Source organism: Chrysemys picta, chromosome 3, assembly GCF_011386835.1.
Source record: "Chrysemys picta bellii isolate R12L10 chromosome 3, ASM1138683v2, whole genome shotgun sequence".
In the NCBI taxonomy this organism is placed as follows: Eukaryota; Metazoa; Chordata; order Testudines; family Emydidae; genus Chrysemys; species Chrysemys picta.
In genome coordinates, this window is record NC_088793.1 from 61,015,909 (window position 1) to 61,028,433 (window position 12,525).

The window sequence follows — 12,525 nt, forward strand, 5'->3', positions numbered from 1 at the left end:
GCCATTTGAATTTCCCCCAAATAATTGCTATGGTCTGTTCCCCAGTTCAGAGAGTTTCCCACTGACTTGAAAACACAGGAAAATAGACCCCTCAGTTGTGGTACTCTATGTCTTGTACAAACAAGACAATTGTAAGATCTGTACTCTGGACTATTTCCATCCCATTCTGTTCACACTCTTACTGTTCATATTGCTCCTGACTTACATGTGCGCTCTTTCAGAGAGATGGGCGGTCCCTCAAGGTTCGGGGTCTGAACAAAGACAGTAGCATTGTATTCGGTGTCTGGTGAAAGGCCAGTGAAACAGTGGCTGGTTTCTGTCCCACGTACTGTAATTTCTTGTCCTCGGGATCCTGTGAAAACAAACCCAAAGGAAAGAAAATGTAGGGTCCAGTACTTCCCTTTCCATAGGTGTGCAGAACAAAACAAGAGAGAGTGCATGTAGGGAGGGTGCTGAAATGGGATGAGTGGCACCTCTGCTGCTTGCTCTTCCCAGCTCAGGAAAGCCTCCGTGCAGCAACACTGTGTGGTGGGCGCTCTGCACATTGGGGAGCTGTCACGCTGTGAAGGGGAAGAGGCAGAGAGCAGCTGCTCTCCATAGTATGCACTCATCACCTCTGGTGAGCAGCAGATTTCCATTGGGAAATCCTAGTGGGAATTAACATGGATAGAAGCAGCATTAATTTCCAATCTGCATCTTCTTAGAAAGGCAGGCTGCGTGCAGGCCTGGGAGTTTTACCAACACAGCTTGGCTCCTAGGGGAGACACTGGAGTTGTAATTATCATAATCTCAGGACCCTCAGCCTGTCACATTACAATCCTTAGTTAGTCATGGCATAAAACTGACATGTACATCTGCCCTCAGAACACACAAGGAATCAAAGGAATTTACCATCAGCTGGGTTTAGCTTTAATCTGTAGGAAGACGCTGACCGGTGAGGTGACCATCGGATACAGAAGGTATCCCATCCCACCTTGTAACTTGTTAGATCAGTGACGTTCAAGTACACTGCAAAAAGGGAAAGTGTTCAATTTATTATCTGGGAAATATAATACATTAGATATAAAATTAACCAGATCAGAAAGAACAATGGCATCAGTAGTTGCTGGCCCATATATCACTATGGCAGTAAATTTTGCCCACATGTGGTTTTATTATAAAAATGTCCACAGAAGAAAAAAATAGTTCTAGTCAATTCATCTCTGTTCTTTCTGTTTAGTCCCACAGATCTGACCTCTGTTATTTACAAAGGCCCAAATTCTGATACCCTTTATTATGTTAAGTACTATCTGATTCTATGGGCTGTCCCACTAAAATCAATAGAACCACTTATAAAGATATTTAGCATGAGGAAAGTGCATCTGATTCAGGCCCCGTTGTGTTGTATTTTATTTTATTTTATTTTATTTTATTTACTGGCAGTGCCAAGAGGTTTTAATGAGACCATTTAAGAAAATCAGGATTTTACAGCTCATCCTTTTTTGCTGAAATCTCAAATGGCTCATTAACTGAGTTCAGCAACAAACCAATCCTCCGCTGAGCAGGTTCAGCTTTGATGGAATGTGCAGTCACTTGATATTACCATGAGATGCACTCAGAAGCAGTGAGGGGCCTTAATCTGCCTGGTGCTGATTGCACCCTGTGATCTACTGAGCACATTCTAGCCAATGGGTGTAGCAGGTGTTGAGCACCTTGAAGGCTCAAACCCAGCTACAGCCAAACAAATTTTAAGAAATGGAACTAGAGAGTTGTCTATTGCAAGCCATTAGTAAAAGCAATGTTTAAATAATTTGGGTTTCTAAGCTTAATTTTATTTATCGGCCTGATTCTCACAGGTCTGAGCATCCATAATTGTGGAGTGTGCAGACCATAAGGATCAAGGCCCTAAATATAGACTTTTCAGTCAACATGAGATCACTTCAACAATTAAATCCTATGTGACTACAATAAAAGTGGTTTGGACTTACATGTAGTGCCTTGATCAGTCAAGGGTGTGCTGAGTCCAGAATCGTATTGGGCATAAACGTTCACATCATAGATAGTACTAGGAGACAGGTTGTGCAATGTGTATGAAGTCACTTCCCCAACAAACACCTCCATTGGCGGCTCAACAGAACCTTGAGTTAAAGGGAATCACAGAAAAAGACACACAATTCTATGAGCATTCTGCTATGGCACTATCAGGATTCTTTTATATAAGCCACATCCCTGAGTGGCACAGTTATATCAACCTAGCCCCAGTGTATACAGCACTAGGTCTAGAAGCTGGGCTTGTCCAATCAACATAGCTACCGCCTCTCGCACAGGTGGATTAACTATGCCAATCGGAGAAGCTCTCCTCTCGGCATAGTAGAGTCTTCAATGAAGTGTTACACTGGCGCAGCTGCACTGATGCAGCATTTTAGGTGTAGACCTGCCCCAAAACTTGGTCCTTGTTTTTAAAAAACATACTTGTTATTTCTTAAACCTAATACAAACATTCTCATTGTTAATAAAATAAATGTAGCTTTACTAGTGCAATATTTGTATTTAATTTAATTTCCAGAGAAGCATGCAAATGTGGATTCATTCTCATGTCAAATAAAAGCACTGAAGGACTGTCATTCATTCAAACTTTGGGCCTGATTCTCATCACACACTTGTGTAAATCAGGAGCATCTCCATGAAAGATACAAAAACTGGTGTAAATTAAAAGAGAACAGGCCTGGGACAGGAGATACATGTTGTATTAAATGTCAAATATGTATTTAAATCAAATGTGCTGTAATGTGTGTGACAATGTATGTGGTGTTCTCATGGTCTTTCTTTTGAAACACTGAAATTAACAGGAAAACATCTTACTCCTTTAAAGTTAATAAACCCACAAATTAACATAAATAAAGAAAACACCTTTAAAGCAAAGGGCTCAGTTTTCATGAGGATACACAGGATATTTCCACCCAGATCTTTTAACTCATTACTCATTGTTTTCAAAGTGTTCTCTTCAAAGGAGACAGGTTTTCTTACCTACAGGTTTATACGCAAGTTTGTACCCAAGAACAGGAGATGGTGAGGGATCCCAGGAAACCCTGAATCGTGTATACCACTCATCAGAAATATGTATGTTTTGAGGAGGAAGCAACCCAACTGAAAAGAAAGAATAAGCATTAGAATTGTTATTAGTAGCAACTGCCTTTTAAAGCTGTATAACAGGTACATTGTAAACTCCCTGAAGAAGAAATTATGTCTTTGGATATGTTTGCATTGTGCCTAGAACAACAGGTCCCCAACACAGATGGGGGCCTCTGGCACTACTGCAGCAGAACTATTAAGTAATAAGGAGGAAAAATGAGAATACAGTACTTAATGCTAAAGATAAGTTACCAGTGCGTCCATTTCCTGTCAGCTGTCCACCATCTCCATCATCATACACAGCCACAACAGTAATTTTATATGGCGTGTCTGACTGCAGTGGCTGTAATATCACATTATTTCTTCTTCCAGGTACTGTTGTCTAGAAATCACGAGAGAAATACAGATGAATATGTTGTAATATTTTGCCTGACCTATAATTGTAATGAACTGTAAATGAGCAACCCTTATGGAATTTGTGGATGTATTTCACTGCAAATAACCAGCTGTGGTTTTTTAATCCAGCTATAGAGAAATCCATTTTATTGAAAGGAAGACTCCACTGCTTTACCATTTCAGAACAATTTCAACCTGCCTAAAATTAACAGTATGGCCTGTTTAAATTATTTTTAAGTATAACTTGGTAACTTTTGTCAAAAAACTGGACTCCTCGTCTCCTTCCCTTTATAATATTTTAGCTATCCCCACACCAGAGTGATATTCCACAGCTCCCTGTGGCTTCTCCAGACCTCGTTCAAGAATTAAACACCTACACACACACAAAAGGTTTGTTTCCTCCTCACATACACTCACATGGAGAGAGGACAAGTTATTGTTGTGGGGTTTTGGAGAGAGAATAAACAAGAGAAGACAAAGCTATTGGAGGGAGGAGGGGAGAGAGAAGATAACCTTGTTGGTGTGTTTCCGTTGTGAGAGTGTGGAGTAGAGAAAAGGCAGAATACCCACAAACACCATGGTCTCCGGGGCACAGGGCCAGAACAGGGTAAAGAGAGATGGGAAGGACACACACAGAAGGGAAAAGTAGGTGTGAACTGGGCCTGAGACTCTCCCAAATCCATAGATAAGGTGAGGCTGGTTGGGGAAGGAGAAGCTATGGAATGACAGCTGGTAGGGCTCTGATAAAGGGTGTGCGGAGAGGGATGAGATAAAGACATGACATTTTGCTACCTGTCACAAATTAGCTATATTAATTCATGGTGTATCTCCACTGAGCCATTGCAGTTAAACCAGATATGAATTTCAAGATATATATCAGCCTCCAGAATATAAAGTCATAGCCAGCCACAGGCGTAGAAAAGGTGAAACCTCCACAAATGTCCCTTAACATTAACATTCAAAATTCGAAAGTAACAAATACTAGTTATTATTTTAATACATTTATCTGTCTAATCAACCTTTCCTATAAAACAGCTGGATTTTTCCTTTAAAAAATCTAATTTGTGCCATCTGCTCCCACAGCTGTTTCATTGTCCAAAAACTCTTCATGAGAAGTAAGCGCTCTTTCCAGTATCTGGCTTAAACCTTAACAGTTTGCAGCTTTTCTTCATGACCACATATTTTCCACATTCTTTGTACAGTAGTTGGACCAAATAATGTCCTGGATACTTCTACATCCCCTTTAAAAACTGAAAAACCATATTAAGATTCCCTCTCAGTCTCCTTTTTTTCTCCATACTAAGCACATTTAACCTTTCCTTTTCAGACAGAACCAGCTATACTATTACTCAATCCCATTACCCTCCTCCACTCTCTATCTAGAAGCTGGAAATACATCTTGTCAACCAAAACTGTACACAATATTCCACATTGCCATATCAATGTTTTATGAATGTCAACAATAATTATTTTGATGTGCAAAATTTTGCCTAAGTTATGCAATCTGTTACCCCACTTGCTTCCTGCTGCAGCCACGCATCATGGTCTCTCCTTTTGTAGAGATACCGTGGTGCATCATGGGAGTGCCATGGCCACAACCCATCATGGGAGATGTAGTACAAATGGCAGCTGGTCCCAAAGAGGAGAATGAGCGCATAAGGCACAGGAACTACAAGTCCCATGAGACACTGCCGTGGTATTTTCTTATCGAAATTTTGAGTCTTTGGACAAAATGTTTTCTGTTTTGGGCTGAAAACCAGCATGATTTTGGTTTTCAGTGTTTAGTTTTTTTAAGGAAAGTCCATTTTTTTTGCAGAAAGCACACATCTTTTGAGAAAAAAAACTGTTTAGTTGAAAATACAATTTCCCATCAAAAACTAATTCTGAATGGCTAATTTTCAACCAGCCCTATTCAGCAATAATAAAAAAATAATAACAGGCAGATATATAGTGCTCTATAGGCCAAATCTTTGTGCCGTGGGGCTTGATGTGAAGCAGCAGAAAGTTAAGGCTGTTACAATTCAGACAAAACCACAAAAGCAAGTACTATAAAATTTGAATTCAAGTTAATCCAGCTTTCTTAACGCAGCTCATTCTACCTACTGACTGCCCCATATACTGCATGGCGCTGTGTTTACCGGGAGTCTTAGCATGATAATACATAGTATGTGAAGCAACACATGGCTATTTACCCGAGCACAATGGCTTGAACTAAGCATACTGTGATAAGCTCAGCTCAGAATCTTCTCCTTGATCTCAACTTTAACACTGTAATATGCATTGCTTTCAAGGCCTTGGTGTCTTTCTGTATTTTACGTATGCAACTACTCTGTGGAACTGACTGTTTCACTCAAGAGACTAAGACCCAGCTGCTTAAGTGCGCCACTTAACATTGCCCTATATAATAATGCCCAAACAATGCACCCCTTAAGCAACCAAAATGTACAATATCCAAATATCAGATATTTTTGTTTTTCTCTAATATCAACAGAGAATATTTAAATGCTTATTAATGAATGATTATGTACATATATATATGAATTATATATATAGGCACTTACATATTCATCTATGGGGTCTCCAACGGTGGGTGAATAAATGATTCTGTATTGCTGAACTGGCCCGTCAGCATGGTCCCATTGTACAGACAGGCTGTTTGTTGTTGGATCAAACACCTTCAAGTTCCTTGGCCCACTGCGAGGTACTAAAAGGGGAATATGTATAAGGACCAATGAAGTGCAGTGAAGACAGAAGTCCTTTCACATTATGATACCCTGGGATATAGAACTGTCTTTGTCAGTGGATCAGATGTTGCTCTGGAGTGCACATCAAGGACTCCCACTGACCCCTGCATGTACATGTACATGTACATTAGGTGATAACAAACAGGTTTTGCTATTCCAGGTAATGGGAGGGCAGATTTTTGTGGACTCCCTACAATGGGTTGTACGATGGCTGGCCCTAGACCAAATGGCGCCGCAGGCAAGGAGCGTTTTCAACACACCCCCTCCCTCCATTTGTTAACATTTTGAATATCTTACTTTTTATTGCATTTGTACCCCATTTCAGGATTTTGATGCACGATTTGCATGCATGATTTATCGCTGTCATATAAGACAATAAATTTGCACACTAGGATCTGTAAATCTGTATTTATATCTTACTGTTTGACTGGTGACATCCCAACCATAATATACCCGCAAGAGCATGGCTAACAACATTCTAGGAGGTTTGAGGAAAATGTAGTTCTCAGAAAGTCTGGAAAATTCCATGAGATTCTACAAAGGTCTGGAACATTCTAGGAGGTTAGTGAAAAATGAATCCACATATGGAATACCTGAAACATGTTACTTCAAACATGTTCCGTTTTGTCGCTAACAACAAAAACAGCACCCCAAGCCTAGGTCACCTGTGTCGCCTGCCCCTAGATCTGGCAGACAAGACCCAGAATTGAAGCTGAAATTTATGCCTCTGTTTTGGCAGCAAACTGTCCATTTTAATGTGCTGTTTGTTTTGGAGAGAGAGAGAGAGTTAGCTATAATTGAATGTTACAGGCCAAAGGACTTTTTTACTGCTAAAGACCTAGTTTCAATTTAAGCTTACATCACAAGTGTCAGTCTAGTCTGGTCCCTAGTAAGAATTTATCTGCATTACAACTAAGAGATAATCTGGTTTAATTGGCAGCTGTTGTTCCAGGCAGGGACGGCTCCAGCATTTCTGCCGCCCCAAGAAAAAAAAAAGCCGCAATCGCGATCGGCGGCAGCAATTGGAAAAAAAAAAAAGCCGCGATCGGCGGCGGCAGTTCAGTGGCAGGTCCTTCGCTCCTAGAGGGAGTGAAGGACCTGCTGCCCCCGAATTGTTGCAGGTGCCGCCCATCTCCCTTGGCCGCCCCAAGCACCTGCTTGTTAAGCTGGTGCCTGGAGCCGGCCCTGATTCCAGGGAGGTTTAAAATCGAAAAAGCCGTTACTCAGGTGAACTGGCAGAACTGCACTGGGACGTGTACATGACATTTGTTTGTAGGCAATCCCTCACTCATATAAGCAGCAAATAGAGACACTAAGATAGCAGTAAATAAACATAATTTTGTCTCTTACTTGTTCTTCCCTGCCCAGAGCTTTGATTTCCCTCTCCATCGGCATACAGAGCCACAACGTTCACAGAGTAAGGAGTGTCAGGGGTCAGGCGCTCCAGCACAACATCGCGAGTGTTCGCTGGAACCACAATCTAGGAGGGAAAAGAGAGTGAACTTTTATCTGACAGGTCCATACAACATCCTACTACGGATAATGCCTTGTAAAATTATTATTATCCAAATTAATTATCAGTCATTTATACTGAAAGGAGGAAATTTAGGAGCCTGATCCTGTTGTGTATTTTCCAACTACAATTATGCAAGTTTATAGGAACCAGCCAGTACTGCTTGCCTAACACAAAACTCAACAGCAGGAGATGCAATTATGTGGCAGTAGAATACAGGAGTTGTGCAAAATGTTGATAGTTTAAAACCATAATTATTGTACATTACTTGAACATGAAATATTAATGAAAAAGCTGCGACTGTTAAAGATAGAGACATGCAGAAATCCAGAGCAAAATATTGCTCCATTGTGGTTTACTGACATATGCTAAGGATACATTTTCAAAAGGGCCTCTATTAGGTCTCACATATGTGCGCAGTTATAAGCACTCACACTTGACAGATGCAAACTACACATTACAAATTCTAACAGGTTCACGCAGACGTTGGACTGTTCATAGTGCACATATTTGTAGCGTGTGGGTGATTGTCTGTACATACAAGGGCTCAGGTACCCCTAAAACTTCTTATCCAAATCAAAGCGTATATAAAGTCCTAATTTTACATCCCAAGATAGACCTGAAGCCATTCCCACATACACATAAATAGTCTTTGCTTTGTATTTCTTATATTTAAAAATCAATATTCCAATTTAATTCCCTTTTGTTGGCAATACAATAAAGGATTCTCAATAGCAAATTTAAAATGGGTGGGACTTTTATTCTTTTACTCCACTGAATGGTGCAATTATATACAGTACATTAAATTCATATGGAAATGGGGTTTTCAGCGGAGATGCTGCATGTAGATGGTTACAATCAATGGTGTAATGAGGGGGGGAACAGGGGCACCGGGCACCCCCAGCCTCAGGGGAAAGTGAAATAGGGTGGGAGGGTGGGAGGATTGAATCCAGGCTTTTGGTGCTTCTTGCAGAAATAGAGATGGAGCAGGAGATGGGGGTCTAGTGGTCCCAGAACTGCCTGGCCTTTGGTGGGGATGATGCTCTTCAGCCTGACCACCCCTCTGGGTAATAGCTTGGGGCTGAGTGAGGGGAGAGGAGACTATGGGGCTGGGAGCAGGGGGAAAGCTTGGAGCTGGTTCCATGGGGGAAGAACATGAGGCTAGATGGAGTACACCTGGAGGGGAGTGTGTGTAAAGTAGGGTGCCAGGTGGAGAGCATCAATCTGGGTGCAGCAACAGCGAATGAGAGCTCAGGGCTGGGGGCAAGGGCAGCAGAGGTGGGGATGATGTGTGGGGTTGGTTGCAGGGGAAGAGTGTGGGGGAAAGAGTATGGTGCAGAGCATGGAAGGGAGAGCTCTGGGCCTTCTGCTTAGGAGATCTGCTCGCGCCCCTGGTTACAACTGTTTTGTTACTATGAGCCAGTGATCATTGGAGGTGACATCCTCACCGCTTCTTTGAGGGATACTCAAGAGGCTGAATAACTTACAGACTCTGATGGCCTTGGGCCAACCAGCGGAGCGTAGACAACTCTATACTGTTGTACTGGACCCGGTGCAGGTTCCCATCGGACATTCAAGGTGTTCGGTGTAGGGTTGTAAACTTGTATGTTTCTTGCCGCTCCTCTCACCACTAGGCAAGGATAATTTAAATAAGTGTTACAGAGATGAGTACACAAGAATAACTCTGTTCTGTCCGGACTCACATAGTAGCACAAAAAGGTGCTAAGATAACAGTTCATCTATCTAAGGTACTTATATGGCCTTCATTACCACAGTATCTGAGCATCTCGCAGTCTTTAATGTGTTTATCCTCACAAACACCCATATCAGGTAGGCAAGTGCTATTGTCTCAATTTTTATAGATAGAAAACTGAGGTACAGGTAGACTAGTGAATTGCCCCAGGACATACAGAAAGTCAGTGATAAAACAGGGAATTGAACTCATGTGTCCCAAGTCACAGGCTAACATCCTAATCATTGGAACCTGCTTCCTGTCAGCAAAAGCGGACTGAAAGCCTTCCTTACAGAAAGCAATGAAGACTGAGTACGTTGTGAAAGTGAATCATGATACACTCATATCATGATCAGTGATACATGTGAACATCATTCTTGTGTACCTGCCCTACAACTAACTCAGGATCAGGAAATTTGCAGAGGAAATGTGAAGTAAATTAGGACTATACAGACTATACTAGCTATAATTTTGAATTATTTATATATAAATCCAAAGATGTTATGAATAAGACTTCACTTCACTTACAAGTTCTCCCAGTGTCAGATACACGTCCACCATCCCCTTCCGGGTAAGCTGGAACCACAGTTATTTTGTAAGGTGTGTCAGGCTGGAGAGATCTCAGGATGATATAATTTGTGTTCCCTGGTACTGTTGTCTGTTGGTTTAAAAAAAAGTGGTGTGGTATTTAAATAAAGGATGAAACAATTGAGCATTTCAAGTACAACTGTCACTGCAGATGTCAGTTTAAACTATTTTGCATTTTCTTAATGATCACCAAAAGGAGTCTACAAACAAAGTCAGTGAGGCTACTCTGATTTATACCAGCTCAAGTTATTTGGCTTAGTAATTATTACAAATGATATCAAAAGCACATTTTCTTTTTACTTAAAGTGATAGCTACAGCTACATCCATGCAAATTAACATGACAGGCTGCAACCGCACGTTGGTTTAGAAGCCTGCTTCTGATGTCAAGGACGACTGTGCGCTTCCTAAGGTCATCTGTTAGGTGGGAAGTGACAATATCTTTTCCAAAACTGGAACATGGGTGAAACTCGAAACTGAAACTCAGCCAAAGAAAGAAACATTTGGCTGGATATTGTAAAGATAAATATCCATATCCCACCCAATTTACCCACAAATTATGAGTGATGGCTAGAAATACAAGACACCAGCTGAAGAAACTTTTTTCTCCTTATTAAAAGCTATTTATTTGGATAGTGGAACTATGAAGCAAAATAGCAGTTTTCTGGGTAGAGGAGAGTATCTCAGACAAAACCAAATGCAAAGGACTAATAGTGCTTTGTCAGTTTAAAAGTAAAATAGTTAAAGGGAAAGTTATCATTTAATTTAACTTTTAATTTTTATTACTCCTTCATAATTACTTTCATTCTATTTATTCTATTCTACACAGGTTTTTATACTTCCCTCATCATTGTACTATCCGAGCTCCTTCCACCAGTGCATTGAGTAATGTAGCTAACATCTGTCATGTCTAATTCGTTCTCTCTCTCATTCTCTCCGCAGGCAGGGAAATATGGGTGCAGTGGAGTGTTTTGTTGTGGTAGGGGTTTTGTGTTGTTGACTGTTTATTATTTTTAAGTGTGCACCTGCTGCTGTGTGTGTTTATGTGAGAGGAAGCAGGTCAAAGAAGTGTGCCTTGCACTTAGGAGCGGAAGGGGGTGAGGTTTGTGATAGTCCTTAGTTCCTGAAGGAGTTTGTTCCACAGGTTGGAACTGGGGCTGATAAACCACTGTCTCTGTACTTAAGCTTTATATTCCATTCCAAACAGTGATTGTTATTTGCTATGCTACACATTCCCTTGAAACTGACCTGGACTGGTGGTGGACTTAGGGCCAGATGCCACTGGTATCAACTCCAAAACGCGCAAGGATTGGTTTAAGACAAGGATTTGGCTCATCGCGTTATATCTCAACTCAGTTATTTTTAGAGTTCAGTACTAATAATATCACATACATAAGTAACATTACATACTTGTAAAGGCAGGTAGTAACAAACATCTCAGTTTAATATAGTAATACCACTTAGCACTTATATGGTGCTTCTCACCAATAGATCAGTAATCTCTGAAAGACGGATAAGTGGCACGCTCATTATTTTACTGGTGGGAAAACAGAGGTACAAAGGGGTGAATGGTAAGATTTTCAAAAATGATTTAGGTTCTTAAGTTCCTAAGTCCTTTTAGAAGGTGTGATGTAGGCAGCTAAATCACTGAGGTGTTTTTGAAACTGTTACCCAAAGTTACTTGAATAACGTCACACAATTAGTGGCAAAGATGGGAACAAAATCAGGTCTCCTAAGTCCTTATCCACTGGCCCTTCTCCTTATGACAACGCTCATGCCCATATATTTTGCCTTCAGAAGGAGGAGTGCAGTAGTTGCTGTGGAATACAGTTGCTCCCATGTGCTAACATCTAATGGCTGAAGATTTGCTTCTTAACATATTACATTTAAAAAGTGGTATTAAGTCATGTGTCTTCAGGCATAAGTCATTGACTTCCATGGAGCTACTCTGAATTTATACCAGTGTAGCAGAGAACAGAATTTGCACAAGGTCTATATATGTCCTTGTATTGGGGTGAGGCACTCATCATTGTCAATTTTTTTCAGGGGTTTATATGGCAACGTATCTGAGACAACTAATAAAACCCACAAGAATTATTACCATTTCCTCTGCACCGCCTGTTGTTGGCACATAATATACTTTATACTGGCGAGGACTTCCTTCAGCATGATCCCATCGTACACTCAGTGTGCTGGTGGTTGGATCATACACCCGGAGGTTCTTTACTGTGTTGAGTGGCTCTGAAATACATCAAAAGCCCTGTCAGACTGCTGAAATCATACTCCCTCTCAGGCAAATTCACTACAATTAACACAGGGAATGAAGCACACGTGCTATGAAGGGAGGGGAGAAGATTTCAGATGTTTTTAAGTTGTAGAGTAGGGACAAAATGAGGTGGATTACACTCCAGAAAATCCACACTATAAGACACCCCCCACCCCC

At 41.0% G+C, this 12,525-nt stretch overlaps 1 protein-coding gene across 1 annotated transcript in view; it reads right to left on the reverse strand.

The window, feature by feature from the left end:
• COL12A1 (collagen type XII alpha 1 chain) overlaps window positions 1-12,525 on the reverse strand; it is a 137,400-nt gene that overhangs the window by 46,460 nt on the left and 78,415 nt on the right. The window contains 10 exon segments of the mRNA XM_065588059.1: window positions 206-352; window positions 892-1,008; window positions 1,968-2,117; window positions 3,007-3,126; window positions 3,364-3,493; window positions 6,069-6,211; window positions 7,602-7,731; window positions 9,252-9,394; window positions 10,025-10,154; window positions 12,184-12,323. Coding sequence (XP_065444131.1) covers window positions 206-352; window positions 892-1,008; window positions 1,968-2,117; window positions 3,007-3,126; window positions 3,364-3,493; window positions 6,069-6,211; window positions 7,602-7,731; window positions 9,252-9,394; window positions 10,025-10,154; window positions 12,184-12,323 — 1,350 coding nt within the window.